Genomic DNA, 22206 nt, shown 5'->3' on the forward strand with positions numbered 1-22206 from the left:
AGAAGAACTTGGGAGATTGGGATTGATATTTGCATACTCCTGTATATAAAATAGGTAACTAGTCAGAACCTACTATATAGCACAGGGAACTCTGTTCAGTACTCTGTAATGACCTATGTGGGAATAGAATCTAAAAAAGAGTGGATGTATGTATATGTATAACTGATTCAGTTTGCTGTGTACCTGGAACAAACACAACATTGTAAGTCAACTACATGCTATTAAAAAAAAAAAAAGAATGTTTATAAGAGCTGGGAAAAAAAAGAAAGCATGGTGTCAAGGGAGTGTGAAAACGATTCTGTTGTATGGGAACCACATTGGTTAATATTTTACACTTGTTCTTTTCAGCCTACTCAGCTGTTGGAATTTAATTAGCAGTAATATATTATTGTCAAAGTAATTAAAACCTCGCCTTGATTAAAAACAGAATGGTTTTAATTAACAGGAAGAGGTTGGGCTGGCCTTAACTTTCTCTTTGAGGAATACACCGGCCTCAGTGGATTGGCTCTCTCTCCTCTGCAGGCTTGAAGGTCCGGGAGGTGTTTATCAACGTCACCAGGCAGCAGGTGGAGGACTTCCACGGGCCCGAGGACTACTGGTGCCAGTGTGTGGCGTGGAGCCACCTGGGGACCTCCAAGAGCAGAAAGGCCTCCGTGCGCATCGCCTGTGAGTATATTCAGGGTACCCTCTTGTCCTGTAGCGGCACAGACTAGCCTTTCATAGACGGGCTTGGGACAGGCCAGGTGCTTCTAATTGGGGAGATGAGGGGACGGCAAGAAACCATGAGAATTCTCTCCACCTCTAATCAGTCCTGTCTTTTAAAATTGTGTTTTTAATGTTTGAGAATTCCCTCTGGTAGACAATCAGCAAATGAGCTGGGCTCAGAGATTCTGCCTAGATTGTTAAAATGCAGGTGCCTCCACAATACCAGAAGAAATGGTTTTCCCCCCAAAAAAGAAAAGAAAAACCCACGCAAATGGATTCTGCTCTTCATCATCAGTGGCACAGTTCAGGGGGCATTGATGGGAAATGTTGAGCAGTGACTGTTTACTATACTTTGCCAGCAAATCTGCAAAAATAAGACATTAAAGATTAAGGGAGTTTTATAGCCTCCTGTTAAACCTCTTTCCTCTGAATCTTAAAACATGGAAATGGGTTTTAAAAGTGCATTTGTTTGACCCAAGTAGGACTGACAAAAAGGCTCTTGAAGAAAAAAAAAAAAAAAAGGGATTGCCTTTCAGAAGAGCCTAACATTTCTTCATCACGTTTTAGCATCAGTGTTTTTATCATCTCAAACATGTTTAGAAATACACAAATTTCCTTTCTCTTCCTTAAATGTCATCATCCCTTCCACCCCAATGAGTCTGCATGAAATCTCCTGTGCCAAGGAGTATAAAAGCCCACCCCTGCTGCTGCTGCTGCTAAGTTGCCTCAGTCGTGATCGACTCTGTGCGAGCCCATAGATGGCAGCCCACCAGGCTCCCCCGTCCCTGGGATTCTCCAGGCAAGAACACTGGAGTGGGTTGCCATTTCCTTCTCCAATGCATGAAAGTGAAAAGTGAAAGTGAAGTCACACAGTCCTGTCTGACTCCTAGCGACCCCATGGACTGCAGCCTACCAGGCTCCTCCATCCATGGGATTTGCCAGGCAAGAGTACTAGAGTGGGGTGCCATTGCCTTCTCTGCCCACCCCACAGCCCCTCAAAAGAAGAGGCCAGAGATGGTTACTGTTGTTATTATATTAATACCTTTTTGAATGCTTCTTTTGAGAGTGCCGTGAAGAATATAGGTTAAGGGCCATTTATCTGAGGACTCAAGGAGTTCTTCGTAGCAAATGTGGATGGTTTGGGGATTGAGAATAAGAATAAATTGTGTGTTGAAGAGACATTTCGGTTTCTGGGGAAATGAAATCTCCCTCTCAGCACAGGCCCATCACTTTCACTGTCCTCACACTTTGGGAAGCTCTTGGCTGCATGTTGACTGGGCCCTAGGAGGCCAAGGAGGAGGTCATCTTGTAAGCTGTGCTCTTTGATGTAAGAGCCGTGGGAAACGTGTTCCCTGTACCTGTAGTTGTTTTAGCCCACAAATAACTTTATGACTGGTCAGCTGAGACAGGGAATGTTTGATTTTATTCTTCCTTAAGACGCCCAGCTCTGTGCTCCTAGCGTGGCCTTGGTCAGCCTTGCCAAGGTATTTGACCCTAGTCAGGGTGAAGCAGATTATCCTTTAGACCCCAAAGAGAGGAAAAGGAAAACCGTTTAGGGAGTTTCAACACAAGTTCCCTCTATTTCCTTTGTCTTTTCCATATCACTTGCCCCCTTCTTTTTACTACTATCTCTTGAGCCCCACATGTATGCTATTCTATATATAGCATCTCATGAATCTGTCCATCTCCAAACTCTGTCACTTCCATAGTTGCTCATTCATTCCTGGCAATAACGTGGCTGCTAGAAACCTCCAAAGGTTCCCCCCATCCTTAGAAAATTTGGCAGAAAATGGCTCAAACCCATCTTTTGTTAACTTCCACAACCTTTGATTGTATACACTGTACTCCATCCTTCTAAACACATTGACCTTCTGCGCATCACCCTCACTTCTCAGACATGTGCCTTTGCTCCGAGAGTTTCCTATTTCAGGAGTGTGTATCCTGGTGGCTGAGAACCCAGATACTGGGGTCCTGTTGGTTCCCAGTTAGTAAGTCCACCACTTAGTGTTGTGATGGGGGCCAAGTGATTCTTCTCTTTGCATCTAATGTTATGATAAAAGGGTGCTGATTTGGTAGAGTTATTATAAGAGTTAGAGGTATTGATTACTACAGTGTCTAAAATCATACCTCACACAGAGTTAACGCTTATCAATCATCAGTTATTATGACATATTTGATCCTCTGTATCTCCAGCATCATTAGCCAGTGTGTTAATACTTAAACTAATTGAACTGAGTTACATTTCTGGTGCCTTAGTAATTTTTCTGTGGGTTATGGCTATGTAGACTCTAAAACTTCATTTGAGGCTACCCTAAATTATCCAGTTCTCAAAAGTGGGATAGAATTTAAGAAATGTTTAAAAAATGGAAAACACTGTTCTTTTCACTGCCTACTTTTTAGAGTCAGCTGATACTTTTGCGATAATAATCTTGCAAATCTCTTTAGGGATTAAAAAATCATTTGGTCATTCTTGTACAGGATATGCACATATGACTATAATAAAGGTGATTTTTAAGTAAAAAAGAATATCTTTAAAGCCCATGTTATGCAGTTAGCTTAATATAATCTCTAATATTTAAACATATTTTTAATCTCTTCCTATGTAACAAGTGACAGATTCTTTCATTTATTTAAAATTATTTATGCAAGTCAAGGCATGATTTATCATTAAATATTGCATTTGACTTGGGAACCAGTGTACAGTAAAATATAAATCGAAACTTAACCATGTTTAATGGCATCAAAAGTGGAGGGAAAAAACTGCCTTTAGGACCTTGCTTAGAATTCTTTTGATTTACTTGCAGAAGGGTTAAAAAAAATAAAAAAAGACAGTTCTTATTTTTTTTATAACTTTCATGTTTTGTTGAAATAAGGGATTTCTGCCTGCTATTTGCAAGCGTTTCCCAGCAAATAACATATTGCACATGAGAATAGTTTTTATTCCCAATAAATGAAAAGCCAAATTGGATATAATTGTCACTATATTTTTTCTTTTTAAGATTGGTTTTTGAAGTGCTAAAGGCCTCTTCATGTGCTCAATAAAGATTTTGATATATGAATCTAGCTTATGAATCTGATGACAACTGTCTTGAGGGGACTTTGCAAAATTAGGATCATTTTTGTATGATTCATTAAACTATTGTAGTTCAACATCAGAACTTCTTATGCTTCCTGCATTTAACCAATGATCCATTAAAAATTTAGCAGTTTCAAAACTGCAGTGGGCAAAACCTTCGTGGCATCTGAACCATTCAACTGAGAGATGTCTTGTCATGATCACATTAGCTTATCTCTATAAAAACACCAGGAAGCTTGCCGGCATGCTATCACTTAGAGATCATCTGATTTTCAAGGGAAAAAATGCAGACACTATTATTTTATTCCTGTCACTTATATTTTCATTGAAATGGTCCCACCTGGGAATCAGTTAACTATGCAGATTCCTGGCTTCTACCCCAGACCCGAGGAAGGACCAGGGAAGCTGTGTTTGTATGAGGTTATCCAAGTGATTCTATGATTGTATAACCTTGGGACAGTGTACCCGGGAACAGGGCTTCTCAAACTTTAAACATGCATGCAAATCAGCTGATTTCCTGTTAAAATGTAGATGATTCAGTTAAGAGGATTCAGTATGTCCAGTCCAAGGTCTGAGATTCTGCCGTTTCTAAGAGTTCCCCGATCATGCCGATATTGCCAGTTGGTCTGTGGACCCTACTTTGAGTGGGAAGACCCTAAAACCTAGAACACCTTAGGAAGCACTGTTTGGGAAGTAGTTGGCACTTAATAGCTGAGAAAATGACATTCAGAAAAAGGTTAGATGGCATGACCACAGGTCTTCCAGCAAATAGATGGAAGACATGGAACCAGATCTTAAATCCATCCATTCATCCTTCTGAGTGTTCTTGCTACTAAGCCCAGTTGATTGCATTCTTCTGTTAAATGGGAATTTGAGAACCATCATACAGAAAAACAAGTTCATGTACATGTAAGTGTTTCCTTGAGGGAAGCAGTGATTGCTTTCTTTCTGTTTCTGAAAAATTGAGTTCTTCCATGTGGTCATATTTTATATATACATACACACACATATATCATACATACACACACCTATATATAATACATATATGTGTATATATATGCACATGGGCTTCTCTGTTGTCTCAGTGATAAACCATACAATGCAGGAGACTCAGGTTCAATCCTTAGGTCAGGAAGATCCTCTGGAGAAGGAAATGGCAACCCCCTCCAGTATTTTTGCCTGGGAAATCCTGTGGACAGAGGAGCCTGACAGCCTACAATCCATGGGACCATGAAGAGTCCAACATGACTGAGTGGTTTAACAACAATATATGCACACATGTAATCCATATGTAGGCTTCCCTGGTGGCTCAGATGGCAAAGAATCTGCCTAGAGTGCAAGAGGCCCAGGTTTGATCCCTGGGTCAGGAAGATCCCCTGGCGAAGGGAATGACAACCCGTGCCAGTATTCTTGCCTAGAGAATTCCATGGACAGAGGACCCTGGTGGGCTACAGTCCATGGGGTCTCGAAGAGTCAGACACAATTGAACAACTAACACACACACAATATATATATGTATAATATATATATTTATCCTTTATGTTATTATATAGAAATGTATTATATATGTGTGTATATATAGTTACATAAAATCATGAGCTATTCCTTAGTGGCCAAAAAGATTGGTACAGATTTTGTTTTAGTAGCTGAAGTGCCTGTTGTCTTAAACCATTACATTTCCCTTCATCATTCCACCCCATGTCAGAGAGATGCTGGCTGTCCATCCAGCTGCCTAGGGCTGGAAGTAGCTGAAGCTCCATTTCAAAGTGTTTTTCTAAAGGTAAATAAATAAATACAGCCCAGCCATGTTCTGCCCCCCAAGTTGGCAGAAGTCCATCTCCAGGGAGCATCTCCCACGGGCCTCCTCTCGTTTGTCTGACTCAGTCGAGCTGCAGGTAGTCGGACCGCGGTGGCATCTGTTACTTCTGCTGCTGGACGATTGTCAAAACGAGGAATATTCAATTATTCACAGTTGTTTATTTTCATGGGTGAACATTTGGCCGCTTAGCTATTGCTCTTCCTTCCCATTTTTCTTCCTCTTCTTCATCTGCTTTCAACATGTTTGGCGCCTGTCATTAACCCTTTGGTCAGGCAAACTCTTCTTGACCCCCGAACTTCTTCTGCCATATGGGAATTGGGGGTTGAGAGAAACATTGGCCTGTTCCAGTCACATAGCAAGTTGGCAGCTTGAGATAAATTGAAGCAGGAACCCATTGCTGATTATTTTTTAAAAGAGGAATCTATAAAATATGGATCCTGAATATAACTTTAATAGCTTATTGGAGACACTCCTCCTAAAATATCTATGCAGTTGTGCCAAGAATGAGTGAAAAACTTAGAGAATCTCTTTTAAAAGCTATGAAACTCCTTACCTCATTTCACAGCCCTGTAACAAAAACAGTATTGTTTTTTATTTGCTTTGGTGGGAGAGGGTGTTATCTTCTTAAAAAAAAATATTTTTTTTCACATATTTAGTTTTGGTTGTGCTGGGTCTTCATTGCTGCACATGGACTTTCTCTAGTTTCAGCAAAAAGGGGCTACTCTTGTTGCAGGGCATGGTCTCAAGGGTGCACCAGCTTCAGTGGTTGAGGTTCGCGGGCTCAGTAGTTGTGGCACATGGGCTTAGTACCCCATGGCATGGGGGATCTGCCCAGACCAGGAATCAAACCCGTGTTCCCTGCATTGACAGGCAGATTCTTAACCACTGGACTTCCAAGGAGGTCCAAGAGGGTGGCATCTTTTTCAAAACTTAGAGGAGATACCCAGCTAAACCTGTTAGGAATCTTGGCTTCGTGGCTTTGATGAAAATTTCACATGCTAAAAGCTGTCCATAACCCTCTCTTGATGGCAAACTTAAGTATAAAACAAACATCTTCATGTTTATCTGGTGCTTAGAGCACCTAGCTAAGGAAGGGGATGGACATTGAAATGCAGCCTGCACCCCACAAGACAGGTTGAAATGCAGCCCGCACCCCACCAGACAGGAATGCATCCCAGATCGTGGTCGCAACCACATGAGTGAAGGGGATGGGTTTCCTTGTGGCCGTTTTATAGCCAAGACTTTTTTCTCGTAGGTGTCCAATTTACACCAAAGTGTCCCCATAGGCTTGTGGCAGCAGAACTGGGTGCAAAATTTGTGGTACTGGGTGAAAAATGAAAATGTGGGCCCTTTGTTCAAAAACCAAGAGTTTCAAGCCATCAGTATTAGAGCAATAAATCAACCATTCTGTTCCACACCCATGAAGATAGCCATGATGGTAGTAACGGTGATGACTCAGGAAATCACTTTGTATGTGTAATGGTTTTATAAAAAGGGACTAATTGGCCTAAAGGCTAGGGACACATGCCAACTGGCTCCATATGGAACTGGAGACAAGATTATTCTGTTTTTCCTCCAAAGCCAGAGGCCACATTACAGGAGCTAAGTTTTAAGATAACATATTTGGGGTCAAGCCAGCAACTAGAAATGTGCATATACCGGAGCATTCTTCCTGGACTACATTCTCCTGCAGACTGTACATAGGCAAGCGAGGGCTGTATGTCTGCCGGTGGTGATACTGGTAAAAGAAATTACTGCATTGGGTGAGCGGGTAACTAATAGGGGTTTCTTTTAGAAAACATATTGTGACGTAATTCAGACTTTCAAGAAAGTTGCAGCGTAGTACAAAAAAATCCCATTAAGCTCTTTACTCACACCTTCAAATGTTATCATTTGACCGTACTGACTTTGACATCATGTCTTTCTGTGTTTATCAGTGGATGTATTTGTAATTAGACAATGATGGTTTGTATTTTGACTTACGATTAAGTTGCAAACATGATGCCCCCTTTGCCCTAAATACATTTTCCCTAAATGCTTTAAATACTGTATGTTTGTAAAACACATTTTCTGACATGACTGTAGTATATTTATCAAGAAATTCACATTGATACAGTTCTATTGTCCAGTCTAAAGACCTTATTCATCTTTTATCAGTTGTTCTGGAAAGTCCTTTATAACAATAACAAAAGTCCTAGATCATGGCTTGCATTCAGTTGCAAGGTCTCTTTAGCCTTCTTTAATCCAAATAATTGCATCGTCTTCCTTTGTTGTTCATTACACTGAATTTTTTCAAGTGTAAAGGTCAGTCATTTTGTGTAGTGTTCCTCAAACTGAACTTGTAAAAAAGAAATAGGAGTCACCTCGAAAGGACTTTGACAGGTCAAATCTGGGACAATTTGAGTCTCAAAAGAGATCATAGTAAAGGTTATAACTTATTAAATAAGAATCCATGAATCTACACTGATATATTTTTAAAAGAATATAAAAATAAATGGAAGGAGACAACTCTCTTTTATAATAGAATAAATGAATAAATGTAGAAGGAATGATGGAAATGGAAAATCATTTAGCACCTGTCATAACACTAATTGATTTAGACAAGTGTCATGGATGCTGAAATCAGTGGCTGAAAATTTTAGGAGTAAAAGAATGTTTATAGAACTGAACATGAAAGTATTTCTCCACAAGTCACTGACTAATTACAAGGAGGGAGTTAGTAACTTAGCAGTAGGGAATCCCACCATACACCACCTTAATCAGGTGGTCACAGTTGATATCACCAGCAGTGGGACAAATCCATGAATCACTCCTGATGAGTTAGACTGAGGAGATTGCATCACTTCAATGATAGTCCTTCCATATATAGCTCATCTGTATTTAACCCTAGGGAAACATTGGACAAGGTTAAATTGAGGAATGTTTTACATAATTGGTCATTTTTAACTACAGATTTCTCTAAATTCTAGCCTGGTGTAGGAATGTTGATGGGGTGTCCTGGGGATATAAGATACTACAAGATAGACTTGGTCCATCTTTCTGAAATATCAGTTGTATTTCCCTTCAGATCAGTAAAATATAAACATGAACACAAATATGGAAAAAAAATTTCTTGAATTGTGGAGATGCAACTAGAAACATCAAAGCCCTTTTGGGCATGCCACTTCTTTTTAGGCTCTATCCCTAAATGCCTTGGGGATGTGACTTTATTCTCCTCTGCCAGTAGGGGCGTTTAGTAGAAAGTGTGAGTAACACTGAATTGTAAGAGATTGTGATTGTGTGAGTAGAGTAGGGTGATTTCTACGGAATTGTTGTAAACTGTGCTTAATGTGTACATAACTGAGTACATCGACCTTAAAGATGGGAACTTCTGGATAGCAGTGTGTGACTTAATAATCTTTCCTACTGTGGATGATAAAAAAAAAAAATTCCCCCAACCAAATAACATTCCTTCATGTCATTGATTGCCAAGTATTATTTTACTGAGAAGAATTTACAGAAATAGGGCCACCACCTTTTTTAGGAAATCACAATTCAGACTGCCATTCTGGCGAAATAAACCTTAAAATTCCTAGAAAATGGCCATTTCTCTAAAAGGCCATTTCTCATAGAGGTTTAAGAGGAAGAGCATATAGATTTTGCTTCAATTCAGCTCTTATTTTCTCCACTGAAGAAACCTTCTGACAGATAGTCTGAACAGATGATAAGCAAACAAAAGAAAACCAAAAAACCTGCAAAACAAAAGCATGACTTATCTTTGTCCATCTCTGAGGACTTTTTGAGCCTCGTGATATGATTGTTAAATTAGTTTAGTATCCTTCTACCAGGATAAGTAAGGACAAGAAGTGCATTCTAGAGATTTGTTGAGTGTCAAAAAAAGCTAACCAAGGTGGGAAAGTGCTGGATAGCCATGAATAATTGTCACCTTTGCTAGATAGCACCACAATAAATACAATTCCATTCCTTTAAAGAGTTTATACTCTAGCGTAGTGAATAGCATAGACTTATGAACAAGTCTTTTTCAAGGGAGTGTGGCTAGAGTAAGCACAGTGTGTTTTTGGAGCTCACCCAAAGGACAATTTACTAATCCTCAAGTCCTGTGATATGTTTTCTGGGCTAATTCCTTAGGAAGGAGGAGGGTTGAGTTGAAGATCCCACGTTCAGGTTAAGGAGAGAGCTTGAGTTGTAAGCCCAGAAAAATGGACCAGTGTGCAAACTGCATGGAACTATGGGAAAACAAGGAGTTGGGGCTCCCAGGAGAGGTAGGCCGGTCGGATTGTGGAAGATGTTTGGATTCTCTGCTAAGAGTTTAGAGTCATCCATGATGTGGTCTGGGGCCACTGCAGTGTTATAATCAGGCAGTGATATGGTCATACTTTTGAACCCCTGCCCCACCTTGCTGTTCAGCCACAGAGATTTAAAGGGGAGCAAAGCTCAAGACATAGCTTGTGCTAAGCTATGGGACTGCTGATGGGGCTTGAACTTGGCTGGATGGTATAGTTTAAAGGGGGAGGGGAAAATTGGAGATTCCAGGAACATGAGATGACCAAGACTATGTGGCTGCTTGCATGCAGTGGTGAGGAGAAGTGAAGTAGACCTTGAGGAATTAACCCCAGGTTGGGGACTTTCTAGATTTGGGGTTAAAATGACTGAATGAATGGTGATTTCCTGAAGTGAGATCATGAATAGAGTAGAAGAAACTAGTGTGGAGAACAAGATGCTGAGATTGGTTTTTGATCAAGTTATGTGGGAACTAGCCATGGAATATCTATGCACAGAATATACCCATGGAATATAGGATGAACCAGTCCATTCTAAAGGAAATCAGTCCTGAATATTCGTTGAAAGGACTGATGCTGAAGCTGAAACTCTAATACTTTGGCCACCTGATGTGAAGAACTGACTCAGTGAAAAGACCCTGATGCTGGGAAAGATTGAAGGCAGAAAGATTGAGGAGAAGGGGACGACAGAGGATGAGATGGTTGGATGGCATCACCAATGCAATGGACGTGAGTTTCAGTAGGCTCCAGGACGCGGTGATGGACAGGGAAGCCTGGCGTGCTGTAGTCTGTGGGGTTGCAAAGAGTTGGAGCGACTGAACGGAACTGAACCCATGGAATGTTCAATGAACTGTCATTATCAAGCAGTTGGGGTTATGAGCCTGAAGCCCAGGGATCAGCATCAAACATTAGAATTTGGCAAGTAGTTGGTCTTCAGGGTAGTAATGACCTTGTCCATCACAAAGATAGGAGGAGCAGGTTTTTATTGAAATATTTAAGATGGTGTGACTTGGACTTCCCTGGTGGTCCAGTGATAAAGACTTTGCCTTTCAGTGAAAAGGGTGTGGGTTCGATCCCTGGTCGGGGAGCTGAGATGTCATGGGTCTTGCAGCCAAAGAGCCAAAACATACAACAGAAGCAATATTGTAACAAATTCAGTAGAGACTTTGAAAATTAGCCCACATCAAAATAAAAAAAATCTTAAATGATGTTGACTGAGAAAGATGCACAACCTAAAAGTTGAGAGAGATGTTTTATTTGGCAGGAACTTTTTAGGACTTTAAGCCCAAGGCACAGCATCGCAGATAATGCTCAGAGAACTGTTCTGAAGAGACAAGGTGAGAAGCCAGGATAGATAAAAGTTTTTGCAACAAAATACCAGGTAATCAGAATATCAAAGGATTCAGTTTAGTTCAGTCCCTCAGTCGGATCCTACTTTTTGCAACCCCACGGACTGCAGCACGCCAGGCCTCCCTGTCCATCACCAACTCCTGGAGTTCACTCAAACTCATGTCCATCGAGTTGGGGATACCATCCAGCCATCTCATCCTCTGCCGTCCCCTTCTCCTCCTGCCCCCAATCCCTCCCAGCATCAGAGTCTTTTCCACTGAGTCAACTCTTCTCATGAGGTGGCCAAAGTATTGGAGTTGCAGCTTCAGCATCAGTCCTTCCAATGAACACTCAGGACTGATCTCCTTTAGAATGGACTGGTTGGATCTCCTTGCAGTCCAAGAGACTCTCAAGAGTCTTCTCCAACACCACAGTTCAAAAGCATCAATTCTTCGGTGCTCAGCCTTCTTCACAGTCCAACTCTCACATCCATACATAACTTTTGGAAAAACCATAGCCTTGACTAGACGGACCTTTGTTGACAAAGTAATGTCTCTGCTTTTTAAAACGCTATCTAGGTTGGTCATAACTTTCCTTCCAAGGAGTAAGCGTCTTTTAGTTTCATGGCTGCAATCACCATCTGCAATGATTTTGGAGCCCCAAAAAATAAAGTCAGCCACTGTTTCCACTGTTTCCCCATCTATTTGCCATGAAGTGATGGGACCATATTCCATGATCTTAGGATTATTGTTAACCAAAAGAAAACCTGAGGGAAGTAGGAGGAAGGTTCTAGAGGAAGGGGTGTACTTATGGCTGACTCATGTTGATATATGGCAGAAACCAAGGCAATATTGTAAGTAATTATCCTCTAATTAAAAATAAATGAAAAAAAAAAGAAATCCCAGTATTTCAAGTTAAAGGAATTTAGTGCTTTTCTCTGTATGAAAAGTGAAAATGTTAGTCTCTCAGTTGCATCCAACTCTTTGCCTCCCCACGACTGTAGCCCACCAGGCTCCTCTGTCCATGGGATTCTCCAGACAAGAATACTGGAGTGGGTAGCCATTCCCCTCTCCAGGGGATCTTCCTGACCCATGGATCGAACCCAGGTCTCATGCATTGCAGACGGATTCTCTTCCATCTGAGCCAGGAGGGAAGCCCTTTCTGTGTATGGGAAGATACAAGAGTCTGGGGTCATTGAAACCATTCCTTTGATATGCTTCTCAGCTCTCTGGGACCAGTGTCCTCTGCTTTCTCATCCAGAGATTCCTCAGGTGCACTGCCTTGGTTGCTGCTAGATGGGCTTGGCAGTGGGCAGTACTTCATTTCCATCCTGAATGCCCTCAGGGCTCACCATTCAGGCAGCTGTAATGTGATGGTTTGATGGCTGCAACGTCCTTTGTTTACTGATAGGCAGGCGATATTTTAGTTCTCAATGGTTTCCCACACTACACATTTCCCATCCTAAAGTGCTGGGGAAGAGAAAGAACAGTAGACCATGAGTAGAATTCTGTACGTGGTTAAGGAGTGGACAGAGGGGAGCCATAGAGGAAACAGAAGAAAAAAAAAAATGACAAGGCACTGAGAAATCCAAGAGAGGAGATTTTTCTTATTTTTTTAATTATGAAAGTGTGATAGCACATTTACAGGAGACTTGGAAAATTACAGGACAAAACTGCGCATAGTTCCATTATATATTACAGTTATTTTTAAGTAGATAAATTAAAAATTTTAGTTGGAGTTTCAGTATCAAAGGAAGAGTGGAGATTTTGATGAAGGAAGGAATGGCTCATGGTGTCAGTGTGATCAGCAGATTAAAGTAAGACATAGGAGGGGTCAGTTTATTTGCTTCCATTGACCCGGGACAAAGCAGTGTAATGAGGGTGACAGGAGATGCTCATAGGTCCAGGAATCAGTGGAAGATGGGAAAGTGGAGGTGGTATGGATGCCTCTGTCCAAAATTTTGACCGCAGACGAAAAATCTAGATCACCAGCAATGGTGTTAACCATTTGAGGAATAGATGGATCCTAATACAAGCATGACATTTAGACAAGCTCATTTTAAAAGGTCACAAGAGCTGGGTTTGAGTTTTGGCATCTACCCAGCTTTGTCCTCTAGTCGAGTGTCTCCTAAAACTTGCAGCCTACAAGGAGAAGCATACAGGGAGCTCTTAAAAAAAATTAAGGTTCCTGGGCTTTGTTAAAGATCTGTTGAATCATAACGTCTAGGAGTAGGGTCCAGGAATGCTTTTGTGATTTTGCTGTCTTCCCACTGTCCACAAGTCAAGTTTTCTTTGCAGATTCCTCCTTCTCTTCCCATTTCTAAGTATGGGAATACCCTTAAGTCTCTCCTTCGCCCACAGGTTTTCCCTAGGTGATATCTCTCACTCCTTAACACCAGTACTGTCTGTCTGTCTGTTGTTTAGTCACTTAGTTGCATCTGACTCTTATGCAACCCCATGGATGGTAGCCCACCAGGCTCCTCTATCCACGGGATTTCCCAGACAAGAATAATGGAATGGGCCATCACTTCCTTCTCCAGGAGATCTTCCCCACTCAGGGATCAAACCCGCATCTCCTGCATTGCAGGGAGATTCTTTACCAGCTGAGCCACCACGCAGTTGAGTATCTGTTGATACATTGGTTTTCCTCGGCCCTGACCTTGCACCTCATCTCCTGATGACTTTGTTCAGTGCCTCCCTGATACATTCACTCAGATATCTAGTTGGCATCTCAACATAATATGTCCCAGAGAAAACTCTTGGTTTTCACCCTGTCAGCCCTGCTGCAAACCGGTGTTTCTCCCCAAATTTTCCAGTTCAGTAATGGTGCCTCAGGGCTCATGGCAAGACCTGGGTGTCATGCTTGACTCTTCTATTTCCTTCAGTCACATCCCATCCAGCAACAAGTCCCACCCCATCTGTATCCACAGCACATCCTAAATTTGCCCACTTCCCCCCATCTGGTTATTTCTTTACTGCGATAATCTCTCTGCTCACTTTCTTGCCATACTAAAATCCATTCTCCACACAGCAGCCAGAAAAATTACTTAAACAACAAAACATACAAGTCATATCATGTTCTTCCCTTGGCTGAACTTCTCCCATTGGATTTCCAGATTCCATGATACTGGCTCCATAGGATTAGCTAGCCCGCTCTTACCTTGCCTTGCCCCAAAATGCTCTCCTTCCCTGCGTCAGCCCTGGTGACTTCTTTTATTACTCAAGTACCCCTAGTTGTCACTACTTCAGAGCCATTGTCATTCCTTTTTCCTGGCAAGAGTGCTGCAGACCTCTGAGTAGTTGGTTCTTACTTGTGAGCTTTAGTTTTATGTGCATTATCTGTTAGTCTCTTTGTAAGACTTAATATGAAATACAGAGCTTGCAAGGCAATGGCAATGGCACCCCACTCCAGTACTGTTGCCTGGAAAATCCCATGGACGGAGGAGCCTGGTAGGCTGCAGTCCATGGGGTTGCTAAGAGTCGGACACGACTGAGCGACTTCACTTTGACTTTTCACTTTAATGCATTGGAGGAGGAAATGGGAACCCACTCCAGTGTTCTTGCCTGGAGAATCCCAGGGACAGTGGAGCCTGGTGGGCTGCCGTCTATGGGGTTGCACAGAGTCAGACACGACTGAAGTGACTTAGCAGCAGCAGCAGCAACCAACATAGTGAACAACTTCTGGCTGGAGTGATCTCTTAGATCCTTCCTGTTCAGGCAAGATTTATTTAAGGTCAGGCAAAATGCCACTCTCATTTCTTCCACTCACTTGGGCCGAGCAGAAAACAGAGTGCTAGCTAGTTAGTGGCTTATTGCAGCGTTTACGGGCTTAAGACACATGGCCACATCTTGTCCTGATCGACCTTCCAGGCCTCAGGGAGAACTAGGGAAAAGGGAGAATCAAAACACTAAAAATGCAGGATAAAAAATGTATTTCTTCTTGCTGCTAGGTTGGCGTTTTCTTTTTTTCTTTCTCCCTTCTTTTTTGCACCCCGCCCCTCCATCTCTCTGTAGTACTAGTACTGAATTACAATGAGATGGTGAGTATTGAAAGCATTAGGTTCTTTTTAAGTCATGTCATCTTAAACTCTGCTAGTTCATATCCCTCTCATTTCTGGGGGAGGACTAGGAGGGCACCTGGCAAAGTCAGGAAAATTTCTTCTGCGTGTGTTGTTTTTAAGACTCTGTCCCATCGACCTTGGAGTTTGTTTGGTGTTCACGTGCTCATCAGGATGCTGGGCTGAAGATAAGCTCTAGGGCTGCTTGTAGGGGACAAGAGGTTCAGGCAGCACTACAGATGGTGAATCCTGACTGTAGAAGGATAAGGAGAGCCACTTTGCTATCTACTTCTTGAGAACTGAGCAGACGAGTCTAGTCAATGGCCCCTAGGACTGCACTGCTTTTTTCTCTATCAAAAGCACTTTTGTTCAAGACTTGTGATTACCAAGGGGAAGCGGGTGGGGGAAAGATGGTTTGGAAGATTGGGGTTAGCAGATTCAAACCATTATATATAGGATAAACAACAAGGTCTTACTATCTGGCACAGGCAACTATATTCAATATCCTTGATATACCATAATGGAAAAGAATTTCTTTAAGAGTGTGTGTGTGTGTATATATATGTGTGTGTGTGTGTATATATATATATATATGCTGCTAAGTCACTTCAGTCGTGTCCGACTCGGTGTGACCCCATAGATGGCAGCTCACCATGCTCCCCCATCCCTGGGATTCTCCAGGCAAGAACACTGGAGTGGGTTGCCATTTCCTTCTCCAATGCATGAAAGTGAAAAGTGAAAGTGAAGTTGTTCAGTTGTATCCAACTCTTCGTGACCCCATGGACTGCAGCCCACCAGGCTCCTCCATCCATGGGATTTTCCAGGCAAGAGTACTGGAATGGGGTGCCATTGCCTTCTCTATACATACATACATACATACATACATACATACATATATATATATAAAAATTACTGAATCACCTTGCTGTCTAGCAGAAATTAACATAGCACTGTAAATCAACCATGCTTCAACTTTTTTAAAAAGCACTTGTTTCAGTGGCTATTCCTGCATTCACCTAAAGCTTAATTTTCCCATTAAAACCACCAGGAGAACAGTAATATTCTCAAACAGAAAGAAGGTGGAACTTACCAGTATTTTGTTCCCATAGCTCTCAGCAGAACGTGATGTAAAGCTACAGAATGTGAGGTATTAACTTTGTTTTAATTTGATTTAATATCTTGAAAACAAAGAAGCAGAGAATTCCTGTGTTTTCACCTGATAACTTTTGTTCAGATGTGCTATTTAGGTCTTGCTTCAGCTGTCCTTTGTGTATTGACATAGCCCAAATCAATATAATCAATACACAGAAATTGCCTTTTATGGAACCTGGAGATAAAGCAAACCTTTGACATTTTCCGCAGGTATAGTTGCCTTGTGGAGTCCCCACCTATCGTCCTGCTAAGAGAAGTGGTACTGAGAGCCTTCTTAAGCGTAGATGGCTACGCTGTGTCGCACTTAAGTCCTCTGTCGGGTCCGCTGGACCAGGAATGCACACCTGGGCCGGTTAGCTGCTATGAGTGGACTCACAATGAGAGACTTACTCAAGAAGGGAAAAGTGATTGTGTACTTGTGGATTCTGGCTCTTCTGAATTTGACTTGATCCTCAAGGAGAATTGGGAGTTGATAGAGGCACCAGAAGGGGAAAGATAACAGTTAAAAGAAGCAGGCAATAGTGATCCTGAGATACCAGAAAGTGAAGTGAAATTGTAAACTGTTCAGTAGTGTCTGACTCTTTGTGACCCTATGGACTGTAGCCCGCCAGACTCCTCTGTCCATGGGGTTCTTGTCCAAAGGCAAGAATACTGGAATGGGTTGCCCTTCCCTTCTCCAGGGGATCTTCTGGCTCATGGATCGAACCCAAGCCTTCTGCATTGCAAGTGAATTCTTTACCATCTGAGCCACCAGGGAAGCCAAGACATGAGTAAATACAATTAACAGATAAGCAGAGGCCATTAAGATAGAACAGAGGGACTTCCCTGGTGGTCCAGTGATTAAGAATCTGCCTTACAATGCAGGGGACTCAGCTTCAATGCCTGGTCAGGGAACTAAGATCGCATATGCTGCAGAGCAACTAAGCCCGCATGCCAGAAGTGCTGAGCCTGTGCACTGCAACAGAACCTGAATGATGCAACCAAGACTGGATGCAGCTAAAAACAAATTAATATTAAAAACACAAAGAATGAAAAGCAGTTGGTTAGGAGGGACACAACGTCTGTGCTAAAAGGAGTATGAAATAACCCTGTTAACAGAATTGCATTGACTCTCTTTACCCCCTTGCTTGGCTATATTCCAGTCTGTTTATCTGCTTACTTTGTGATCCGTATTCTGTCCTCCAAGCCTGGTGTGCCGTCTTCCTTGGTTTCCAGGGAGTCTTGGACTCAACACTGAGTCTTCCTCATATTCAGTTAATCCTAAAATTTTGATGGAATCTGAATGGATGTTTTTGTGTCCTTGTAAACAAAAGAAGCCAAATACAATGGAATGCGCTGAGTTGGGAATGGCTCAATAGAGATCAGGTTAAATTAGTACTCAAAGCGTTTTGTGAAACTGCAGCTGTTTCTTCTCACCATAATGTGTCCCTGCTGCAGGATGCTGCCTTCCAACACCACTGTTGCCTGACAAACTCTGCTACTTGTTTGAAAGGGATAATGACACACCGTGCTAGTTATAAAACGATTTATTGACAACGGCAATTTAACAGCAGAGGAATTGCAGAGCACAGGGGAGCTAATGGAGCCCCAACGTTATTCTGTGGCTCAGAAAAGCAGTCTTGAGTAGCCTCTGCACAACAGGACCCCTGGCATCATCCAAACCCCTTGATGTCCCAATAAATAGAGACTGTGCATTGCCCAGCACCAAGGTGGGATCAGAGGGAACATGGAAAGGTTCACACAATGCAGCTTTCATCTAAGCTGTCCCTCCTTCCCTCTTGCTGCCAGATTTACTCAGCAGTAGTTAAGGTTGTGGGCTTCCCTGGTGGCTCAGTCATAAAGAACCCTGCCTGCCAATGCTGGAGACGCAAGTTCGGTCCCTGAGTCAGGAAGATCCCCTGGAGAAGGAAATGGCAACCAACTCAAGTGCTCTCGCCTGGGAAATCCCATGGATAGAGGAGCCTGGAGGAGCTATAGTCCATGGGTTGCAAATGTGTTGTATGTGACTTAGCGACCAAAGAATAAGTTAAGGCAACACTTTTCAGAAATCTTAGGACAGAGAAATCTACACGTGGAATTGTCCTTTAGGGCTGGCTGTCCTTCAGAAAGACCACAACGTCAGAACCAGACGATTCACAGCCAGGGCATCAAATGACAGCAAGGAGCCACCTGGCATCAACATGGATTAGTGTGTCAAGGATGGGCAGAATTCAGAGATGTAAGTAAGCCAGAGAGTTGAAGCCAGGCTGGCAAGAGAAGCATCTGTAAATGTACCAAAATACAAGGAGATTATCACCAAAGAAAGAATTGACCCGACAGGAAGCCTTTTCTGTGCTTCCTTTGGGAACTGGAGTTAGGAACTGACTTCTCAGGTATTAACCATCAGGGGCTGGAGTATTGAGGGCACCAAGCCTTGACTTTCCTTTTGCTGGCATCCATCTGTTCTGCATGTGAACCGGCCCTTTTATTACAACAAATGATCTGTAGTTGGCTAAGTTACAAATTCCTTTTATGTATGACAAATGTGGTTTGTTGTTCCTTTAGTAAAATATGGGTGGGAAAGATGTGACGCTGATTTGAATGCCAGTGTATTCGGGCACTAATGGGACTTTGTACCATCCTCCTGCAATCTTAACAAATGACTATGACTATTAAAAAAAAAAAAAGACTATGATTTTTCACTGGCTGATTTGGTTTGAATGAGTAAATTATTTTTATTTCATTGCATTAACTGCCAGAACATTGAATGAGCCGATAACTCCCTGGTGTTTCTGAGCTGCAAAGAACTATTATTCGGAATTGAATTTTTATTGATTTTTCCGTGCTACAGTGACTTTTCTAACATAGTAGCATGAAAGGAAAATGAGAAAAAGGCCAAACAGGGCAGAAGGTGAGGAAAGGGAGGCGGCTGCTTCCCGTGGCCTGGCCCAGATGGACCACTTATTGGCAAGTACGGCTGCTTGGTTGATCTCGTGGCTGATTGTATGATTTACAGGTTAGCCAAATACCTGCTTTGTTACCTCTCCCTCCTCTTCCCTGCTCTGGTTCCAGTGGTCGTGCGCCTTGTTGGCTTTCTGCTGAGGGACTGAACAGGGGACAAGGTGAAGAGGCAGCAGAAGCAGACAGAGTGATGCTCCAGATTGATCAGCACTGATGTTTGCTAGTATCCTTCACACTAGCTGTGAAGATGAGAATGAACAAGCTTTGCTTTAACAGAATTTAGTACATTTATCTATTGGAGACGTATGCGGTATATTAGTATATAGTAATCATTAAATGAGTTGACATGGAAGCTCACTGATCGATTTATCCATTCAGCAAATATTTATTGAGTGACCACTGTATACCCTCCCGGGTACTGAAGGGAGGCATTGAACCAAACAGATGAAAGATCTTTTTATCTGCAGAGATTTCCATAAGTAAAATCACATTAGGATGACTATCTCAGCATGTACCAAAGACTGAAAAATATAGTCCTTCTTGCTTCCTTCTTTAATAGATGCCGTAGGAGTGAAACTTGGTACAATAAAATGAAACAAAATGTACTTCTTCCCTGGCTTCTGATTCAGTTTGGTCTAGTTTAAAGAATCTTTTGACAACTTGTAGGAAAGAGGGGCTTTTTTGGGACATTATTTTTCTTTTTTCTGGCTGTAAAAGAAATCCACATTCATCACAGAAAATTTTAGAAAATGCAGAAACAGATGAAGAATATAATGAATATTCCCATAATTATCCAGTAGCAAATCTTTGAAATGCTGAGTGATTTCTCTTTAGGGCTTTTCCTGTAACATATATAGTAATCCCATACCAGTTGCTATTTAAACATTTTTAAATCTTCAATCTCGATGTGTGTGTGTGTGTGTGTCTGCAGCTTGGTTCAGTTCCCTTCTGCAAAATAATGGGGAAATTATTATTTTTTCTTTCCACAGATGATGTGAGTATCAGTGAGACCAGAAGGTGGAAATGTATTTGTATTCTACCCTCTCAATATATATGGATAGAAGACCGAGTCTAATGAAGAGTGTCCTTATGGGATGTGCTAACTTATGGGGAGAGGAGTAGCTACGCAGGCATTTTGCAGAGACTTGCAAGAAAGAAACTAGAGAGCACATATATGTAAAACAATGTTTTAAGCCAGTAAAAGCCTGATGGAAATAGTAAATGAGGTATAGTGTGTCTGGCGGAGGCCTGTAAGATGCTCTGCCTCTTCCTACCGATACCTTTCTTTGAAACACTTTCCTCTAATGTTTAAGGTATGCCCTACTGTAATACAGTCTTATGGAACTTTCTACTTCTCTATTTCAGCGCTCATCCCTGTACCTCTTGAGTGCGTGCTAAGTTGCTTCAGTCGTGTCTGACTCTTTGCGACCCTACAGACTGTAGCTCACCAGGCCCCTCTGTCCATGGGATTCTCCAGCAAGAATACTGGACTGGGTTGCCATTTCCTTCTCCAGGGGATCTTCCCGATCTAGGGATCGAACCTGCAGCTCCTGCATTGCAGGCGGAATCTTTATTACAGAGGCATCAGGCTTGTTTCGTATCTATCCTCCCTGCTGGAGTGTATGCTGTCGGAAGGCTGGAAGGGTCTGCGGCAAGTTCAGTAATGTACCCGTGCTGCCTGGCACAGTGTCTGGCCATGACCAACAGTGGGAGTGAATTCTGAATGAGGCTGTCACACATTTATGGAAAACCTGGAGGCAAATTAAGAGAAGGGCTACCCACCGAGACAAGTTCCTAAAGCAAATGTACCTGCTTTCATTTGGATATGAACGCATTCTATAAAAAGATAATTGTTACATTTGGAGGAGTACCATCCTTATATATTAAAAAATAGATAAAAGAGATCATTCACTGAATACCATTTTATCTTAGTAATTTATTCAAACGTTTACTTGTAATTTAAAATACCCTTTGAGCTTTTTTTTTTTAAGTTGGCATAGTATTACATTATATGAATGCACAAAAAGATAGTAACCATTCCCATATGATTAAATATTTAGATTATTAGCAGTCATTCAGCATTTTAAATGATGATTTGAAGAATATCACTATGCTACATTTTTCTATATAGCTCTTTAATAGTTTTCTTAGAAAATTTTAGTAGTGGAATTACTGAATCATATAAATGAACTCTTTTTAATAATAGCTGTACTGAGATTTAATCCGTATGACTTGGCAATTAATTCATCTATTTAAAGCGTACAATTTGATAGTGTTTAGTTGCTCTCAGAATTGTGTGATCATCATCATTGTTTAGTTGCTAAGTAGTGTCCAATTCTTTGTCACCCCATGGACTATAGCCCACCAGGCTCCTCTATCAGTGGGTTTTCCAGGCAAGAACACTGGAGTGGGTTGCCATTTTTATCTCCAAGGGATCTTCCTAGACCAGGGATTGGACCCACATCTCCTGCATTGGCAGGTGGATTCTTTACCACTGAGCCACCAGGGAAGCCCTGTGCAATTATTACCAGAGTCCAATTGAGAATACTTTTATCACGTCATAAGATAGAAGCATTCCCAGCCCTCCCCCCCACCTCACCTGCAGCCCTAATTAAATGCTTATCAACTTTCTCACTATATGTCTTTACCTATTTTGGACATTTTTTTATTTAATAAATGAAATCATACAATATATGGCCTTTTCTAATTCATTTTTTTCATTTAGCATTGTGTTTTCAAGATTCCTCTACATTGTAGCATGTACCCATCCTTTGTTTTATTGCCAAATAATATTTGGTTTTATGAATATACCAGTATTAATTTATTAGATAATGAACTCCTAAATTAA

General features: G+C 41.7%; 1 protein-coding gene across 15 annotated transcripts in view; it reads left to right on the forward strand.

The window, feature by feature from the left end:
* Positions 1-22206, forward strand: part of UNC5D (unc-5 netrin receptor D) — a 641211-nt gene that overhangs the window by 373386 nt on the left and 245619 nt on the right. For all 15 annotated transcript variants that reach the window (XM_086379671.1, XM_086379676.1, XM_086379681.1 and 12 more), the window contains one exon: positions 523-666. In XM_086379671.1, coding sequence (XP_086235797.1) covers positions 523-666 — 144 coding nt within the window. The remainder of the gene's footprint in view (positions 1-522; positions 667-22206) is intronic.

The sequence above is a fragment of the Bos grunniens genome, chromosome 27 (genome assembly GCF_055505025.1).
Source record: "Bos grunniens cultivar Pamir isolate PY7600 chromosome 27, Bosgru_T2T1.0, whole genome shotgun sequence".
Classification (NCBI taxonomy): Eukaryota; Metazoa; Chordata; class Mammalia; order Artiodactyla; family Bovidae; genus Bos; species Bos grunniens.